The sequence below is a fragment of the Salmo salar genome, chromosome 01, assembly GCF_965601325.2.
Source record: "Salmo salar chromosome 01, fSalSal1, whole genome shotgun sequence".
NCBI lineage: Eukaryota > Metazoa > Chordata > Actinopteri > Salmoniformes > Salmonidae > Salmo > Salmo salar.
This window is the reverse complement of record NC_138291.1, coordinates 3,387,501-3,408,105: the sequence shown is the minus strand read 5'-3', so window position 1 is coordinate 3,408,105 and position 20,605 is coordinate 3,387,501. Positions and strand designations below refer to the sequence as shown.

The 20,605-nt window shown below is 42.9% G+C and overlaps 1 protein-coding gene across 3 annotated transcripts in view; it reads right to left on the bottom strand.

Annotated features, from left to right (window-relative positions):
* LOC106569409 (vam6/Vps39-like protein) overlaps window positions 1-20,605 on the bottom strand; it is an 80,583-nt gene that overhangs the window by 15,224 nt on the left and 44,754 nt on the right. For all 3 annotated transcript variants that reach the window (XM_082958204.1, XM_082958225.1, XM_082958236.1), the window contains 3 exons: window positions 15,930-16,058; window positions 15,376-15,478; window positions 3,888-3,933 (listed from right to left, as the gene is read on the bottom strand). In XM_082958204.1, the coding sequence (XP_082814330.1) occupies window positions 3,888-3,933; window positions 15,376-15,478; window positions 15,930-16,058 (278 nt within the window). The remainder of the gene's footprint in view (window positions 1-3,887; window positions 3,934-15,375; window positions 15,479-15,929; window positions 16,059-20,605) is intronic.

The following is a 20,605-nucleotide window of genomic DNA, read 5'->3' as shown; positions in this document are numbered from 1 at the left end:
TACACCTGTATAACAACATGGGGTTAAGAGACAGGTACACCTGTATAACAACATGGGGTTTAGAGACAGGTACACCTGTATAACAACATGGGGTTAAGAGACAGGTACACCTGTATAACAACATGGGGTTAAGAGACAGGTACACCTGTATAACAACATGGGGTTTAGAGACAGGTACACCTGTATAACAACATGGGGTTAAGAGACAGGTACACCTGTATAACAACATGGGGTTAAGAGACAGGTACACCTGTATAACAACATGGGGTTAAGAGACAGGTACACCTGTATAACAACATGGGGTTTAGAGACAGGTACACCTGTATAACAACATGGGGTTAAGAGACAGGTACACCTGTATAACAACATGGGGTTTAGAGACAGGTACACCTGTATAACAACATGGGGTTAAGAGACAGGTACACCTGTATAACAACATGGGGTTTAGAGACAGGTACACCTGTATAACAACATGGGGTTAAGAGACAGGTACACCTGTATAACAACATGGGGTTTAGAGACAGGTACACCTGTATAACAACATGGGGTTAAGAGACAGGTACACCTGTATAACAACATGGGGTTTAGAGACAGGTACACCTGTATAACAACATGGGGTTAAGAGACAGGTACACCTGTATAACAACATGGGGTTTAGAGACAGGTACACCTGTATAACAACATGGGGTTTAGAGACAGGTACACCTGTATAACAACATGGGGTTAAGAGACAGGTACACCTGTATAACAACATGGGGTTTAGAGACAGGTACACCTGTATAACAACATGGGGTTAAGAGACAGGTACACCTGTATAACAACATGGGGTTAAGAGACAGGTACACCTGTATAACAACATGGGGTTAAGAGACAGGTACACCTGTATAACAACATGGGGTTTAGAGACAGGTACACCTGTATAACAACATGGGGTTTAGAGACAGGTACACCTGTATAACAACATGGGGTTTAGAGACAGGTACACCTGTATAACAACATGGGGTTAAGAGACAGGTACACCTGTATAACAACATGGGGTTTAGAGACAGGTACACCTGTATAACAACATGGGGTTTAGAGACAGGTACACCTGTATAACAACATGGGGTTAAGAGACAGGTACACCTGTATAACAACATGGGGTTTAGAGACAGGTACACCTGTATAACAACATGGGGTTTAGAGACAGGTACACCTGTATAACAACATGGGGTTTAGAGACAGGTACACCTGTATAACAACATGGGGTTAAGAGACAGGTACACCTGTATAACAACATGGGGTTTAGAGACAGGTACACCTGTATAACAACATGGGGTTAAGAGACAGGTACACCTGTATAACAACATGGGGTTAAGAGACAGGTACACCTGTATAACAACATGGGGTTAAGAGACAGGTACACCTGTATAACAACATGGGGTTTAGAGACAGGTACACCTGTATAACAACATGGGGTTTAGAGACAGGTACACCTGTATAACAACATGGGGTTTAGAGACAGGTACACCTGTATAACAACATGGGGTTTAGAGACAGGTACACCTGTATAACAACATGGGGTTAAGAGACAGGTACACCTGTATAACAACATGGGGTTTAGAGACAGGTACACCTGTATAACAACATGGGGTTTAGAGACAGGTACACCTGTATAACAACATGGGGTTAAGAGACAGGTACACCTGTATAACAACATGGGGTTTAGAGACAGGTACACCTGTATAACAACATGGGGTTTAGAGACAGGTACACCTGTATAACAACATGGGGTTTAGAGACAGGTACACCTGTATAACAACATGGGGTTTAGAGACAGGTACACCTGTATAACAACATGGGGTTTAGAGACAGGTACACCTGTATAACAACATGGGGTTTAGAGACAGGTACACCTGTATAACAACATGGGGTTAAGAGACAGGTACACCTGTATAACAACATGGGGTTTAGAGACAGGTACACCTGTATAACAACATGGGGTTAAGAGACAGGTACACCTGTATAACAACATGGGGTTTAGAGACAGGTACACCTGTATAACAACATGGGGTTAAGAGACAGGTACACCTGTATAACAACATGGGGTTTAGAGACAGGTACACCTGTATAACAACATGGGGTTAAGAGACAGGTACACCTGTATAACAACATGGGGTTTAGAGACAGGTACACCTGTATAACAACATGGGGTTAAGAGACAGGTACACCTGTATAACAACATGGGGTTAAGAGACAGGTACACCTGTATAACAACATGGGGTTTAGAGACAGGTACACCTGTATAACAACATGGGGTTAAGAGACAGGTACACCTGTATAACAACATGGGGTTTAGAGACAGGTACACCTGTATAACAACATGGGGTTTAGAGACAGGTACACCTGTATAACAACATGGGGTTTAGAGACAGGTACACCTGTATAACAACATGGGGTTAAGAGACAGGTACACCTGTATAACAACATGGGGTTTAGAGACAGGTACACCTGTATAACAACATGGGGTTAAGAGACAGGTACACCTGTATAACAACATGGGGTTAAGAGACAGGTACACCTGTATAACAACATGGGGTTTAGAGACAGGTACACCTGTATAACAACATGGGGTTAAGAGACAGGTACACCTGTATAACAACATGGGGTTAAGAGACAGGTACACCTGTATAACAACATGGGGTTTAGAGACAGGTACACCTGTATAACAACATGGGGTTTAGAGACAGGTACACCTGTATAACAACATGGGGTTAAGAGACAGGTACACCTGTATAACAACATGGGGTTAAGAGACAGGTACACCTGTATAACAACATGGGGTTAAGAGACAGGTACACCTGTATAACAACATGGGGTTTAGAGACAGGTACACCTGTATAACAACATGGGGTTAAGAGACAGGTACACCTGTATAACAACATGGGGTTTAGAGACAGGTACACCTGTATAACAACATGGGGTTTAGAGACAGGTACACCTGTATAACAACATGGGGTTAAGAGACAGGTACACCTGTATAACAACATGGGGTTTAGAGACAGGTACACCTGTATAACAACATGGGGTTAAGAGACAGGTACACCTGTATAACAACATGGGGTTTAGAGACAGGTACACCTGTATAACAACATGGGGTTAAGAGACAGGTACACCTGTATAACAACATGGGGTTTAGAGACAGGTACACCTGTATAACAACATGGGGTTTAGAGACAGGTACACCTGTATAACAACATGGGGTTAAGAGACAGGTACACCTGTATAACAACATGGGGTTTAGAGACAGGTACACCTGTATAACAACATGGGGTTAAGAGACAGGTACACCTGTATAACAACATGGGGTTAAGAGACAGGTACACCTGTATAACAACATGGGGTTAAGAGACAGGTACACCTGTATAACAACATGGGGTTAAGAGACAGGTACACCTGTATAACAACATGGGGTTAAGAGACAGGTACACCTGTATAACAACATGGGGTTTAGAGACAGGTACACCTGTATAACAACATGGGGTTTAGAGACAGGTACACCTGTATAACAACATGGGGTTTAGAGACAGGTACACCTGTATAACAACATGGGGTTTAGAGACAGGTACACCTGTATAACAACATGGGGTTAAGAGACAGGTACACCTGTATAACAACATGGGGTTAAGAGACAGGTACACCTGTATAACAACATGGGGTTTAGAGACAGGTACACCTGTATAACAACATGGGGTTAAGAGACAGGTACACCTGTATAACAACATGGGGTTAAGAGACAGGTACACCTGTATAACAACATGGGGTTAAGAGTCAGGTACACCTGAGTTGCATGTAATTCTTTCTAGCTGTACAAGTTTAACACGTGTCAATCAGAGGGAGATACTCACATCTTTGTTTCTGTCTGTGTCTGTGTCATAATGCCGGTGACAGTACCTGAAGGGAGAGAAACACAAAACGGCATTATTATAACTGACAGTAACATCAGCAAAGACACCGTCTGGAGAGAAATCATTATATAGTTTAAAAACATATACATTTCTGATTTGGAAATTGTTTTTTTTTAGGAATCAGCCATGTTATTGTTTCTGGCTGGTGGGTTGCTACTCTCATCCATAGGGTTGTAAAACAGGCTGCCGCCCCACTGACTCATCCATAGGGTCGTCTACAGGCTGCCGCCCCACTAACTCATCCATAGGGTCGTCAACAGGCTGCCGCCCCACTAACTCATCCATAGGGTCGTCTACAGGCTGCCGCCCCACTGACTCATCCATAGGGTCGTCTACAGGCTGCCGCCCCACTAACTCATCCATAGGGTCGTCAACAGGCTGCCTCCCTACTGACTCATCCATAGGGTTGTCAACAGGCTGCCGCCCCACTAACTCATCCATAGGGTTGTCAACAGGCTGCCGCCCCACTGACTCATCCATAGGGTTGTCAACAGGCTGCCGCCCCACTAACTCATCCATAGGGTTGTCTACAGGCTGCCGCCCCACTAACTCATCCATAGGGTTGTCAACAGGCTGCCGCCCCACTGACTCATCCATAGGGTTGTCTACAGGCTGCCTCCCTACTGACTCATCCATAGGGTTGTCAACAGGCTGCCGCCCCACTGACTCATCCATAGGGTTGTCTACAGGCTGCCGCCCCACTAACTCATCCATAGGGTTGTAAAACAGGCTGCCTCCCTACTGACTCATCCATAGGGTCGTCAACAGGCTGCCTCCCTACTGACTCATCCATAGGGTTGTAAAACAGGCTGCCGTCCTACTGACTCATCCATAGGGTCGTCAACAGGCTGCCTCCCTACTGACTCATCCATAGGGTTGTAAAACAGGCTGCCGCCCCACTAACTCATCCATAGGGTTGTCAACAGGCTGCCGCCCCACTAACTCATCCATAGGGTTGTCTACAGGCTGCCGCCCCACTAACTCATCCATAGGGTCGTCAACAGGCTGCCGCCCCACTAACTCATCCATAGGGTCGTCTACAGGCTGCCTCCCCACTAACTCATCCATAGGGTCGTCTACAGGCTGCCGCCCCACTGACTCATCCATAGGGTCGTCAACAGGCTGCCTCCCTACTGACTCATCCATAGGGTTGTCTACAGGCTGCCGCCCCACTGACTCATCCATAGGGTTGTCAACAGGCTGCCTCCCTACTGACTCATCCATAGGGTTGTCAACAGGCTGCCTCCCTACTGACTCATCCATAGGGTTGTAAAACAGGCTGCCTCCCTACTGACTCATCCATAGGGTCGTCTACATGCTGCCGTCCCACTAACTCATCCATAGGGTTGTCTACATGCTGCCTCCCTACTGACTCATCCATAGGGTTGTCTACAGGCTGCCGCCCCACTGACTCATCCATAGGGTTGTCTACAGGCTGCCGTCCCACTAACTCATCCATAGGGTCGTCAACAGGCTGCCTCCCCACTGACTCATCCATAGGGTTGTCAACAGGCTGCCTCCCCACTGACTCATCCATAGGGTTGTCAACAGGCTGCCGCCCCACTAACTCATCCATAGGGTTGTCTACAGGCTGCCGTCCTACTGACTCATCCATAGGGTTGTCTACAGGCTGCCGCCCCACTAACTCATCCATAGGGTCGTCTACAGGCTGCATCCGTACTGACTCATCCATAGGGTTGTCAACAGGCTGCCTCCCTACTGACTCATCCATAGGGTCGTCTACAGGCTGCCGCCCCACTAACTCATCCATAGGGTCGTCTACAGGCTGCCGCCCCACTGACTCATCCATAGGGTTGTCTACAGGCTGCCGCCCCACTAACTCATCCATAGGGTTGTCAACAGGCTGCCGTCCCACTAACTCATCCATAGGGTTGTCAACAGGCTGCCTCCCCACTAACTCATCCATAGGGTCGTCTACAGGCTGCCGCCCCACTGACTCATCCATAGGGTCGTCTACAGGCTGCCTCCCCACTGACTCATCCATTCCAGAAAGCCAGAATCCTCAAAGCAGGATTTCTGGAAACCCTATGGATTGTCTGGACATTTAACATACTTCTTTGAATATTATATAACAGGATTAAAAACCCATTTCTCAAAACTACAAGAACATATGCAAACTTGAAAAGAAAAGGAGTTGCTTTGGAGTATTTAGCTGCGATAAACATCACTGAGCAGTCCTGTGTTATTGGGGCGTACGTGTTGGCATAGCAACTCACGACTCATTTTTGCCACTCCCTAGAAACAATATAGGGTTCCCTGTTTTAACAACACGGTCTCTAACTTTCATTCCCTCACCAAGAGCAGAGTAAAATATTTATTTTCTTATTGCTTTGATTTGTTTCTGACACTAAGCGAATGTATTCAAGCCACCTTTAAAAAAAAACAAATAAAAAAAATCAGTTTGGTTCATAACAAATAAGTATTATATTTCCACTTGAAATGAAAGACAACAGGGTTCAAATCTGGCAGATCCTCTATACTCTAAAGCCAGCTCAATGTAATGTTATACAGACCGACGAGAGGACAGAATGATACAGATACAGACATGGCCAGCAGGAATGTAACCTTACATTCTGGTAAGCACCTCGACTTCTCAGATTATTATATGACAAATACAAATGTACGGAGCTGTCACATTGTGTGTCTACTGTTGGCCTGTGAACATCAAAGTAACAGCTAAATGTTATTTCTTCTTACAGGCTTCTTTAAAGCAACACGGTCATCTATTTTCCCACTGTGGACGCATGAGGAACTGCAGTAACAATAGTTGAAAACCACAACATAACAGTCCCTGAATCTAATAGTGTTTCTGACAATCCTCATGTCCTATCTCCTTGCCTCCTACTCAATCCAGTTGGAAGAGAAGGTCCAAGTTCCCTCTCCTCAGACCTTCTCCAGTGTGTTTTTAGTAGAGGTCGACCGATTAATCGGAATGGCCGATTAATTAGGGCCGATTTCAAGTTTTCATAACAATCGGCAATCGGTATTTTTGGCCACCGATTTGCCGATACATATATATATATATATATTTTTACACCTTTATTTAACTAGGCAAGTCAGATTAAGAACACATCCTTATTTTCAATGACGGCCTAGGAACGGGGGTTAACTGCCTTGTTCAGGAGGGATTCGGGGATTCGTTTTTGCAATCTTCTGGTTACTAGTCCGACGCTCTAACCACCTGCCTTACATTGCACTCCACGAGGAGCCTGCATGGCAGGCTGACTACCTGTTACTCGAGGGCAGCAAGAAGCCAAGGTAAGTTGCTAGCTAGCATTAAACTTATCTTATAAAAAACTATCAATCTTAACATAATCACTAGTTAAACTAGTAATATCATCAACCATGTGTAGTTATCTAACGTGTCCTGCGTTGCATATAATCGATGCGGTGCCTGTTAATTTCTCATCGAATCACAGCCTACTTCGACAAACGGGTGATGATTTAACAAGCGCATTTGCGAAAAAAGCACCGTTCGTTGTACCAATGTACCTAACCATAAACATCAATGCATTAAAACCAATACACAAGTATATATTTTTAAACCTGCATATTTAGCTAACATGAATTTGTGTCACTTCTCTTGCGTTCCGTGCAAGCAGTCAGGGTATATACAGCAGTTTGGGCCGCCTGGCTCATTGCGAACTGTGTGAAGTCCATTTATTCCTAACAAAGGCCGTAATTAATTTGCCAGAAATGTACATAATTATGACATAACATTGAAGGTTGTGCAATGTAACAGGAATATTTAGACTTAGGGATACCACCCGTTAGATAAAATACGGAACGGTTCCGTATTTCACTGAAAGAATAAACATTTTGTTTTCGAAATGATCGTTTCTGGATTTGACCATATTAATAACCTAAGGCTCGTATTTCTGTGTGTCATTATGTTATAATTAAGTCTATGATTTGATATTTGATAGAGCAGTCTGACTGAGCGGTGGTCGGCAGCAGCAGCTCGTAAGCATTCATTCAAACAGCACCTTTGTGCGTTTTGCCAGCAGCTCTTCGCAATTCTTCAAGCATTGTGCTGTTTATGACTTCAAGCCTATCACCCCCCGAGATTAGGCTGGTGTAACCCATGTGAAATGGCTAGCTAGTTAGCGGGTGCGCGCTAATAGCGTTTCAAACGTCACTCGCTCTGAGACTTGGGAGTGGTTGTTCCCCTTCCTCTACATGGGTAACGCTGCTTCGAGGGTGGCTGTTGTCGATGTGTTCCTGGTTCGAGCCCAGGTAGGGGCGAGGAGAGGGACGAAAGCTATACTGTTACACTGGCAATACTATAGTGCCTATAAGAACATCCAATAGTCAAAGGTATATGAAATACAAATCGTATAGAGCGAAATAGTCCTATAATAACTACAACCTAAAACTTCTTACCTGGGAATATTGAAGACTCATGTTAAAAGGAACCACCAGCTTTCATATGTTCTCATGTTCTGAGCAAGGAACTGAAACATTAGCTTTTTTACATGGCACATATTGCACTTTTACTTTCTTCTCCAACCCTTTGTTTTTGCATTATTTAAACCAAATTGAACATGTTTCATTATTTATTTGAGGCTAAATTGATAGTATTTATGTATTATATTAAGTTAAAATAAGTGTTCATTCAGTATTGTTGTAATTGTCATTATTACAAAATAAATAAAAACAAGAAACATCGGCCTATTTAATCGGTATCGACCTTTTTTGGTCCTCCAATAATCGGTACCGGTGTTGAAAAATCATAATCGGTCGACCTCTAGTTTTTAGGAGGCGGTGAGGAGAGAGGATGTAAAGGAATGGAGGAAATATAAATTGAGTCTCTCTGTGTTTTGAGCTGTAGCCATGGAAGGTGAGATGAGTGGACTAAGGTGCCCGGGGTATTACTGACATTGATTAGTTGTCAGCGCTAACGACAGCTTTACAACGGTATTCAGAATGAAACAAGTAGAAATGGATAACATCTCTCCCTCACTCTCTCTGCCAGAACACTTCCTCCAACTCTCAGAGCTGAGGATTGTGCTGCTGACCCCACACTCTCCTGGTCATACGGGTGGATCAGGAGAGCTGGGAAGAAGAAACACCATCCTGGGCAGAGAAGTGTTTGGAGCGCGAGACCTGCCCACTTTGGGCAAATAAACTCATAGAATAAAAAGGAACGTTTTACGTCTTCCTAAATCAGAGGGTGGTTTTACGTCTTCCTAAATCAGAGGGTGGTTTTACGTCTTCCTAAATCAGAGGGTGGTTTTACGTCTTCCTAAATCAGAGGGTGGTTTTACGTCTTCCTAAATCAGAGGGTGGTTTTAACCGCCCTGGGCTCCGAAGGTGGTTGTTACATCGCAGCTACTTGCCCGAGCCTCCCCAGCTTCTCCTTCACCCAAATCCAGATCGCAGATGTTCTGAAAGAGCTGCAAAACCTGGACCCGTACAAATCATCTGGGCTAGACAATCTGGACCCTCTCTTTCTAAAAATTATCCGCCGCCATTGTTGCAACCCCTATTACCAGTCTGTTCAAACTCTCATTTCGTCCGAGATCCCTAAAGATCGGAAAGCTGCCGCGGTCATCCCCCTCTTCAGAGGGGGGTGACACTCTAGACCCAAACTGTTACAGACCTATATCCATCCTGCCCTGCCTTTCTAAAGTCTTTGAAAGCCAAGTTAATAAACAGATCACTGACCATTTAGAATCCCACCGTACCTTCTCCGCTGTGCAATCCGGTTTCAGAGCTGGTCACGGGTGCACCTCAGCCACGCTAAAGGTACTAAACGATATCATAACCGCCATCAATAAAAGACAGTACTGTGCAGCTGTCTTCATCGACCTGGCCAAGGCAATCGACTCTGTCAATCACCGTATTCTTATCGGCAGACTCAATAGCCTTGGTTTCTCAAATGACTACCTCGCTTGGTTCACCAACTCGCTTGGTTCACCAGATAGAGTTCAGTGTGTAAAATCGGAGGGCCTGTTGTCCGGACCTCCGGCAGTCTCTATGGGGGTATCACAGGGTTCAATTCTCGGTCCGACTCTCTTCTCTGTATATATCAACGATGTCACTCTTGCTGTTGGTGATTCTCTGATACACCTCTACGCAGACGACACCATTCTGTATACATCTGGCCCTTCTTTGGACACTGTGTTAACTAACCTCCAAACAAGCTTCAATGCCATACAACACTCCTTCCGTGGCCTCCAACTGCTCTTAAACGCTAGTAAAACCAAATGCATGCTCTTCAACCGTTCGCTGCCCGCACCCGTCTGCCCGACTAGCATCACTACTCTGAACGGTCCTGACCAAGAATACGTGGACAACTACAAATACCTAGGTGTCTGGCTAGACAGTAAACTCTCCTTCCAGACTCATCTCAAACATCTCCAATCCAAAATCAAATCTAGAATCGGCTTACTATTTCGTAACAAAGCCTCCTTCACTCACGCCGCCAAACTTACCCTAGTAAAACTGACTATCCTACCGATCCTTGACTTCGGCGCTGTCATCTACAAAATAGCTTCCAATACTCTACTCAGCAAATTGGATGTAGTCTATCACAGTGCCATCCGTTTTGTTACCAAAGTGCCTTATATCACCCACCACTGCGACCTGTATGCTCTAGTCGGCTGGCCCTTGCTACATATTCGTTGCCAGACCAACTGGCTCCAGGTCATCTATAAGTCTTTGCTAGGTAAAGCTCCGCCTTATCTCAGCTCACTGGTCATGATAACAACACCCACCCATTGCACGCACTCCAGCAGGTATATCTCACTGGTCATCCCCAAAGTCAACACCTCCTTTGGCCGCCTTTCCTTCCAGTTCTCTGCTGCCAGTGACTGGAACGAATTGCAAAAATTGCTGAAGCTGGAGACTTACATTTCCCTCACTAACTTTAAACATCAGCTATCTGAGCAGCTAACCGATCGCTGCAGCTGTACACAGCCCATCTGTAAATAGCCCATCCAACTGCCTACCTCATCCCCATATTTTATTTTATTTACTTTGCTGCTCTTTTGCACACCAGTATCACTACTTACACACCATCATCTGCTCATCTATCACTCCAGTGTTAATCTGCTAAATTGTAATTACTTTGCTACTATGGCCTATTTATTGCCTACCTCCCCATGCCATTTGCACACACTGTATATAGACTTTATTTTTTTTCTTCTACTGGGTTATTGACTGTATGTTTGTTTATTCCATGTAACTCTGTGTTGTTGTTTCTGTCACACTGCTTTGCTTTATCTTGGCCAGGTCGCAGTTGTAAATGAGAACTTGTTCTCAACTAGCCTACCTTTTTAAATAAAGGTTAAATAAAATACAAATAAATACATAAATAACAATATGGAAGAAAATGAAACATATTCTACAAGAACCAATATCCCTCTCTAAAAACACAACCCTATGGAACAATCCTTGGATAGCTTTTCAGAATTCACTGATGAATTGGTCCGCATGGAGAACTAAAGGCATAAAAACAGTAATTTTAGCCATCGATGTGACGTTTGGCGGCACCTAATCAGTCAGTGCTGTACCTGCCTGGCTGAGTGCTAGTGCGGGTGGAATGAGCGGGCTCGTCTGGCAGCCAGGGCGCAAAACACGGCAGGAAATAAAACTCGGTAGTCTGCCCGGAAACTCATTCGCAAGACCAATACATTTTTCATATTAACATATTTCATCACGTACACCCTGAGTAAATACGGTAGGTTACAACAACACAAACCCTGAGTAAATACGGTAGGCTACAACACAAACCCTGAGTAAATACGGTAGGCTACAACAACACAAACCCTGAGTAAATACGGTAGGCTACAACAACACAAACCCTGAGTAAATACGGTAGGCTACAACAACACAAACCCTGAGTAAATACGGTAGGCTACAACACAAACCCTGAGTAAATACGGTAGGCTACAACAACACAAACCCTGAGTAAATACGGTAGGCTACAACAACACAAACCCTGAGTAAATACGGTAGGCTACAACAACACAAACCCTGAGTAAATACGGTAGGTTACAACACACAACCCTGAGTAAATACAGTAGGCTACAACAACACAAACCCTGAGTAAATACAGTAGGCTACAACAACACAAACCCTGAGTAAATACGGTAGGCTACAACACAAACCCTGAGTAAATACGGTAGGATACAACACAAACCCTGAGTAAATACGGTAGGCTACAACAACACAAACCCTGAGTAAATACGGTAGGCTACAACAACACAAACCCTGAGTAAATACGGTAGGCTACAACACAAACCCTGAGTAAATACGGTAGGCTACAACACAAACCCTGAGTAAATACGGTAGGCTACAACAACACAAACCCTGAGTAAATACGGTAGGCTACAACAACACAAACCCTGAGTAAATACGGTAGGTTACAACAACACAACCCTGAGTAAATACGGTAGGCTACAACAACACAAACCCTGAGTAAATACGGTAGGCTACAACAACACAAACCCTGAGTAAATACGGTAGGCTACAACAACACAAACCCTGAGTAAATACGGTAGACTACAACACACAACCCTGAGTAAATACGGTAGGCTACAACAACACAAACCCTGAGTAAATACGGTAGGCTACAACACAAACCCTGAGTAAATACGGTAGGCTACAACACCACAAACCCTGAGTAAATACGGTAGGCTACAACACCACAAACCCTGAGTAAATACGGTAGGCTACAACACAAACCCTGAGTAAATACGGTAGGCTACAACAACACAAACCCTGAGTAAATACGGTAGGCTACAACAACACAAACCCTGAGTAAATACGGTAGGCTACAACAACACAAACCCTGAGTAAATACAGTAGGCTACAACAACACAAACCCTGAGTAAATACGGTAGGCTACAACACAAACCCTGAGTAAATACGGTAGGCTACAACAACACAAACCCTGAGTAAATACGGTAGGCTACAACAACACAAACCCTGAGTAAATACGGTAGGTTACAACACAAACCCTGAGTAAATACGGTAGGTTACAACACAAACCCTGAGTAAATACGGTAGGTTACAACACAAACCCTGAGTAAATACGGTAGGCTACAACAACACAAACCCTGAGTAAATACGGTAGGCTACAACAACACAAACCCTGAGTAAATACGGTAGGATACAACACAAACCCTGAGTAAATACGGTAGGCTACAACAACACAAACCCTGAGTAAATACGGTAGACTACAACAACACAAACCCTGAGTAAATACGGTAGGCTACAACAACACAAACCCTGAGTAAATACGGTAGGCTACAACAACACAAACCCTGAGTAAATACGGTAGGTCTACAACACAAACCCTGAGTAAATACGGTAGGCTACAACAACACAAACCCTGAGTAAATACGGTAGGCTACAACAACACAAACCCTGAGTAAATACGGTAGTCTACAACACAAACCCTGAGTAAATACGGTAGGCTACAACAACACAAACCCTGAGTAAATACGGTAGGCTACAACAACACAAACCCTGAGTAAATACGGTAGGCTACAACAACACAAACCCTGAGTAAATACGGTAGGATACAACACAAACCCTGAGTAAATACGGTAGGCTACAACACAAACCCTGAGTAAATACGGTAGGCTACAACAACACAAACCCTGTGTAAATACGGTAGGCAGAGCAGAGAAGGCCGTACGAAGACAGATTTAGACATTGCATATAATTTAACAGTTCCATTTCAAGTCACGCTGTTCATAGAAATAATTTATTACAATTTACCGGTTTCTCACAATTATTAATCCCGGGAAAAGGGAGTGGGGTTTGGGGAAGGATATACCGCGGAAACACAACTCCCTGGCATTAAATCCTAGTCCTTAACTTTAATACGGGCCCAGTGTTTATTGAGATAGAACAGATAACAAGTATTGATGAAGAGCCCAGTAGGAATCGACACATTGTTTGTTTTGTCTCAAAATATCACAGTGTTAAATAAATATGTAAAGCTTATAATAACTATTAATACAGAAAGACATACGGTAAGGGATGCAAATATGTAAAGATAAATGTCTGAAGACTAAAAGGGTTTAAATCAGAGATAAAGATAAATGTCTGAAGACTAAAAGGGTTTAAATCAGAGATAAAGATAAATGTCTGAAGACTAAAAGGGTTTAAATCAGAGATAAAGATAAATGTCTGAAGACTAAAAGGGTTTAAATCAGAGATAAAGGTAAATGTCTGAAGACTAAAAGGGTTTAAAATCAGAGATAAAGATAAATGTCTGAAGACTAAAAGGGTTTAAAATCAGAGATAAAGATAAATGTCTGAAGACTAAAAGGGTTTAAATCAGAGATAAAGATAAATGTCTGAAGACTAAAAGGGTTTAAATCAGAGATAAAGATAAATGTCTGAAGACTAAAAGGGTTTAAATCAGAGCTATATCTTCAGTTGTTTTGTTTATTTTTTGTACAATTGTATATATTTTTTTTGTCTTACAAAATAATAAAATCATGCAACAAAAAAAAAATATACTGGAAAATAAGAAAGAATATTCTGTACTATAGAACAAGCAAAGTTAAGATCCTCTGCTGGACATGTAATATAATGTTCAATGGTCCCAGGATTATTTGGTGTTATGTGATGCAAGAGTTTAATATCCCTCCCTCTCTCCACAGCCCCCACCAAGTCACCGTGTTTGGTGTCTAATGAAAAAGGCTATTTTTTTCCTGCCGGCACAGAGTCTCAGTAGACTTCAGAGGGAAATAGAGGCTAAACATTTCACAGCTAACTATCCGTGTTTGTTTGTTTGTGTCTGAACTACCTACCTCATCCCCCATATTGTTTTTATTGACTTCTTTCTGCTCTTTTGCACACCAGTATTTCTACCAGTATCTCTACTTGCACATCATCATCTGCTCATTTATCACTCCAGTGTTAATCTGCTAAATTGTAACTACTTCGCCACTATTGGCCTATTTATTGCCTTACCTCCTTATCTCATTTGCACACACTGTGTATATACACTTCTCTATTGTGTTATTGACTGTATGTTTGTTTTATTCCATGTGTAACTCTGTGTTGTTGTTTGTGTCGAAATGCTTTGCTTTATCTTGGCCGGGTCGCAGTTGTAAATGAGAACTTGTTCTCAACTGACCTACCTGGTTAAATAAATTAAAACAAGATATATATTTCAGCTTTATGTGTGTGTGCAGTACTACTCACTCCTTGGCCATGTGTGTGTGTGTGTGTGTGTGTGTGTGTGTGTGTGTGTGTGTGTGTGTGTGTGTGTGTGTGTGGCGTGCAGTACTACTCACTCCTTGGCCGTGTGTGTGTGTGTGTGCGCAGTACTACTCACTCCTTGGCCGTGTGTGTGTGTGTGTATGTGTGTGTGTGTGTGTGTGTGTGTGGTGTGTGTGTGTGTGTGTGTGTGTGTGTGTGTGCGCGCAGTACTACTCACTCCTTGGCCATGTGCGTGTCCTTCAGGACGTGTACGTAGATGAAGAGGGCCTGTTCATGTTTGCCCATCCGACCCAGCAGCAGGGCCCGCTCCTCCAGAAGACCTGACAGACAAAAGACAAAGGTTAAAGACAAGTTATGCTTCCATGCAGAAGCTTTTTTTTTTTAAAAACAACTGATTCATGAGACCAGCGTCGTTGGTAACTAGCGTCCCTGGTCCCATTGTTAAGAATTGTTCCTCATTCATGCAAAGACCTCTGGGATATCACAATCCTCTTGTCTTAACCTTGGTTATCTTCAACCGAGTGGCACGGTGAGCACACGGTCACGGAGGCTAGCATATGAGCCATGAGCCGTAGGAGTTGGCGAGACAACACGAACAGATCTGGAACCAGGCTAGAATAGCAAACAAACTCCCTTATCCAGAGCGAATTACAAAATCAGTGCTTTCAACTAAAGAAGTCGCAAAAGGACTGAATACGATCACTGCAAGTACAACCAGTCAGGAGGAAGCAAAATAACTGTTGAATCGACCCAGAACCATCCCATCCTCACCATCGAAGGGGAAGTCAGAGATGAGTCGGCCTGGTTCGTAGCTGGTAGAGACCTCCAGGAAACACACTAGCTTGTTCCTGAACTCTCCCAGGTCCCCTTCCTCCTTCCCAGCAGCCACTGCAGGAACACCTACAGGAAGACAGAACAGATCGATCTATTAGAATATCACATATCAGCTGTGGAGGGAAAGGGGGGGGGGATACCTAGTCAGTTGTCCAACTGAATTTCTTCAACTGAAATGTGTCTTCTGCATTTAACCCAACCCCTCTGATTCAGAGAGGTGCAGCAGGGGGGGGGGGGGGGGCTGCCTTAAATCGACATCCACGTCTTCGGCGCCCGGGGAACAGTGGGTTAAACTGCCTTGCTCAGGGGCAGAACGACAGATTTTTAACCTTGTCAGTACCTCAGGGAAAGGTGACGGGACCAAGACCATTTATTTTTCTGTTATATCGATGATACTAGATATTCCTCAGGACTCCAAAAATGTATTTTGTCCGTTTTGTTAGTCCAGTAAGATAAGCTGGCTGATAGTGCTGAGAGATTACTGCTTTTCGAGGTTGGTTCGACTTCAGGTTTCAATAACAATAAAAATTGAAACACGAAATGCACTGTGTGGGTTGAATGCCGTAACACAGAATAAAACAATCAATAAAAGTCCCATGATTGTAGTGACTGCTCAATACTGCTGATCACTTACTAACCACCAGCGATTCACATTACTTCACTTTTAATAAAATATTTCAGTTGTTGTGTATATTATATTTTGTTTTATTTCAAAACTTTATTATTTCATTCAGGTCATCTCATCTCCATAGAGCTGCTGTCTATACCGTCTGACAAAAATCACTATTTTAGTATTTCTTCAAAGTAAATAAGGCCTACTTTTATGACTGCTGAATACCAACTATCAATCACGTAGATCATGTATTTTCAGGTAGAGATACGTCAAAGGAATGGCTCTATATTATGTACCCCTTCTTTGACCGTGCACTCTTCTGTCCCTTACGTAGTGGGCGTAAAACACACACAGACCGGACAAGTAGCCTCGATTGGATTAAGATCATTGTAGTTAATGAGCACGTTTTCAACACTAAACTATGTAGAATATTAGTCTGTTGGAAACTACAACTCCCTACTACATCGCACAGTTTGGACATTTATCTGATTTATCTCTGGAGAAACTACAACTCCCTACTACATCGCACAGTTTGGACATTTATCTGATTTATCTCTGGAGAAACTACAACTCCCTACTACATCGCACAGTTCGGACATTTATCTGATTTATCTCTACAGAAACTACAACTCCCTACAACATCGCACAGTTCGGACATTTATCTGATTTATCTCTGGAGAAACTACAACTCCCTACAACATCACACAGTTCGGACATTTATCTGATTTATTTCTAGAGAAACTGCAGCGCATTGAGCAAACAGAAATAGTTTTTATACCGAAATGGAATTGAAATAACTGAACCGACGTAAGTCAATTAGTTGTTTAAAAAGGAAAAAGAATCCGACATTTGGGTTAATCACTCAGCACTACTGGCTGATAACTGCTGGCTTGAGTACAGTTATCCCCAGGCAGGTCTGACCTTCAGTAGTAGTAGTAGTAGTAGTAGTAGTAGTAGTAGTAGTAGTAGTAGTAGTAGTGATAGCAGCAGTAGTAGTAGTAGTGATAGTAGTAGTAGTAGTAGTGATAGCAGTAGTAGTAGTAGTAGTAGTAGTGATAGCAGTAGTAGTAGTAGTAGTAGTAGTAGTGATAGCAGTAGTAGTAGAAGTAGTAGTAGTGATAGCAGCAGTAGCAGCAGCAGTAGCAGCAGTAGCAGTAGTGATAGCAGCAGTAGCAGTAGTAGTAGTAGTGATAGCAGCAGTAGTAGTAGTAGCAGTAGTAGTGATAGCAGTAGTAGTAGTGATAGCAGCAGTAGTAGTAGTAGTAGTAGTAGTAGTAGTAGTAGTAGTAGTAGTAGCAGCAGTAGTAGTAGTAGCAGCAGTAGTAGTAGTAGTAGTAGTGATAGCAGTAGTAGTAGTAGTAGTAGTGATAGCAGTAGTAGTAGTAGTAGTAGTAGTAGTGATAGCAGTAGTAGTAGAAGTAGTAGTAGTGATAGCAGCAGTAGCAGCAGTAGTAGTAGTAGTAGTAGTAGTAGTGATAGCAGCAGTAGTAGTAGTAGTAGTAGTAGTAGTGGTAGCAGCAGTAGTAGTAGTAGTAGTAGTAGTAGTGGTAGCAGCAGCAGTAGTAGTAGTAGTAGTAGTAGTAGTGGTAGCAGCAGTAGTAGTAGTAGTAGTAGTGGTAGCAGCAGTAGTAGTAGTAGTAGTAGTGATAGCAGCAGTAGTAGTAGTAGTAGTAGTAGTAGTGATAGCAGCAGTAGCAGTAGTAGTAGTAGTAGTAGTAGTAGTAGCAGTAGTAGTAGTAGTAGCAGCAGTAGTGATAGCAGCAGCAGTAGTAGTAGTAGTGATAGCAGCAGCAGTAGTAGTAGTAGTGATAGCAGCAGTAGTAGTAGTAGTAGTAGTAGTAGTAGTGATAGCAGCAGTAGCAGTAGTAGTAGTAGTAGTAGTAGTAGTAGCAGTAGTAGTAGTAGTAGTAGCAGCAGTAGTAGTAGTAGTGATAGCAGCAGCAGTAGTAGTAGTAGTGATAGCAGCAGCAGTAGTAGTAGTAGTGATAGCAGCAGCAGTAGTAGTAGTAGTGATAGCAGCAGTAGTAGTAGTAGTAGTGATAGCAGCAGTAGTAGTAGTAGTGATAGCAGCAGTAGTAGTAGTAGTGATAGCAGCAGTAGTAGCAGTACTAGTAGTAGTAGTAGTAGTGATAGCAGCAGCAGTAGTAGTAGTGATAGCAGCAGCAGTAGTAGTAGTAGTAGCAGCAGTAGTAGTAGTAGTAGTAGTAGTAGTAGTAGTAGTAGTAGTAGTAGTAGTAGCAGTAGTAGTAGTAGTAGTAGTGATAGCAGTACTAGTAGTAGTAGTAGTGATAGCAGTACTAGTAGTAGTAGTAGTGATAGCAGTACTAGTAGTAGTAGTAGTGATAGCAGCAGTAGTAGTAGTGATAGCAGCAGTAGTAGTAGTAGTGATAGCAGCAGTAGTAGTAGTAGTGATAGCAGCAGTAGTAGTAGTAGTGATAGCAGCAGTAGTAGTAGTAGTGATAGCAGCAGCAGTAGTAGTAGTGATAGCAGCAGCAGTAGTAGTAGTGATAGCAGCAGCAGTAGTAGTAGTAGTAGTAGTAGTAGTAGTAGTAGTAGTAGTAGTAGTAGTAGTAGTAGTGATAGCAGTACTAGTAGTAGTAGTAGTAGTGATAGCAGTACTAGTAGTAGTAGTAGTGATAGCAGTACTAGTAGTAGTAGTAGTGATAGCAGTACTAGTACTAGTAGTAGTAGTAGTGATAGCAGCAGTAGTAGTAGTAGTAGTAGTAGTAGTAGTGATAGCAGCAGTAGCAGTAGTAGTAGTAGTGATAGCAGCAGTAGCAGTAGTAGTAGTAGTGATAGCAGTAGTAGTAGTAGCAGTAGTAGTAGTAGTAGTAGTAGTGATAGCAGTAGTAGTAGTAGTAGTAGTAGTGATAGCAGTAGTAGTAGTAGTAGTAGTAGTAGTGATAGCAGCAGTAGTAGTAGTAGTAGTAGTAGTAGTAGTAGTAGTAGTAGTAGTGATAGCAGTAGTAGTAGTAGTAGTAGTAGTAGTAGTGATAGCAGTAGTAGTAGTAGTAGCAGTACTAGTAGTAGTAGTAGTGATAGTAGTAGTAGTAGTAGTAGTAGTGATAGCAGTAGTAGTAGTAGTAGTAGTAGTAGTGATAGCAGTAGTAGTAGTAGTAGTAGTAGTGATAGCAGTAGTAGTAGTAGTAGTAGTAGTGATAGCAGCAGTAGCAGTAGTAGTAGTAGTAGTAGTAGTAGTGATAGCAGCAGTAGCAGTAGTAGTAGTGATAGCAGCAGTAGCAGTAGTAGTAGTAGTAGTGATAGCAGTAGTAGTAGTAGTAGTAGTAGTGATAGCAGTAGTAGTAGTAGTAGTGATAGCAGCAGTAGTAGTAGTAGTAGTAGTAGTAGTAGTAGTAGTAGTGATAGCAGCAGTAGTAGTAGTAGTGATAGCAGCAGTAGTAGTAGTAGTGATAGCAGCAGTAGTAGTAGTAGTAGTAGCAGCAGTAGTAGTAGTAGTAGTAGTAGTAGTAGTAGTAGTAGTAGTAGTGATAGCAGCAGTAGTAGTGATAGCAGTAGCAGTAGTAGTAGTAGTGATAGCAGCAGTAGTAGTAGTAGTAGTAGTGATAGCAGCAGTAGCAGTAGTAGTAGTAGTAGTAGTAGCAGCAGTAGCAGTAGTAGCAGTAGTAGTAGTAGTAGTAGTAGTGATAGCAGCAGTAGTAGTAGTAGTAGTAGTAGTAGTGATAGCAGCAGTAGTAGTAGTGATAGCAGCAGTAGTAGTAGTAGTAGTGATAGCAGCAGTAGTAGTAGTAGTAGTGATAGCAGCAGTAGTAGTAGTAGTAGTGATAGCAGCAGTAGTAGTAGTAGTAGTGATAGCAGCAGTAGTAGTAGTAGTAGTGATAGCAGCAGTAGTAGTAGTAGTAGTGATAGCAGTAGTAGTAGTAGTGATAGCAGCAGTAGTAGTAGTAGTAGTGATAGCAGCAGTAGTAGTAGTAGTAGTGATAGCAGCAGTAGTAGTAGTAGTAGTAGTAGTAGTAGTAGTAGTAGTGATAGCAGCAGTAGC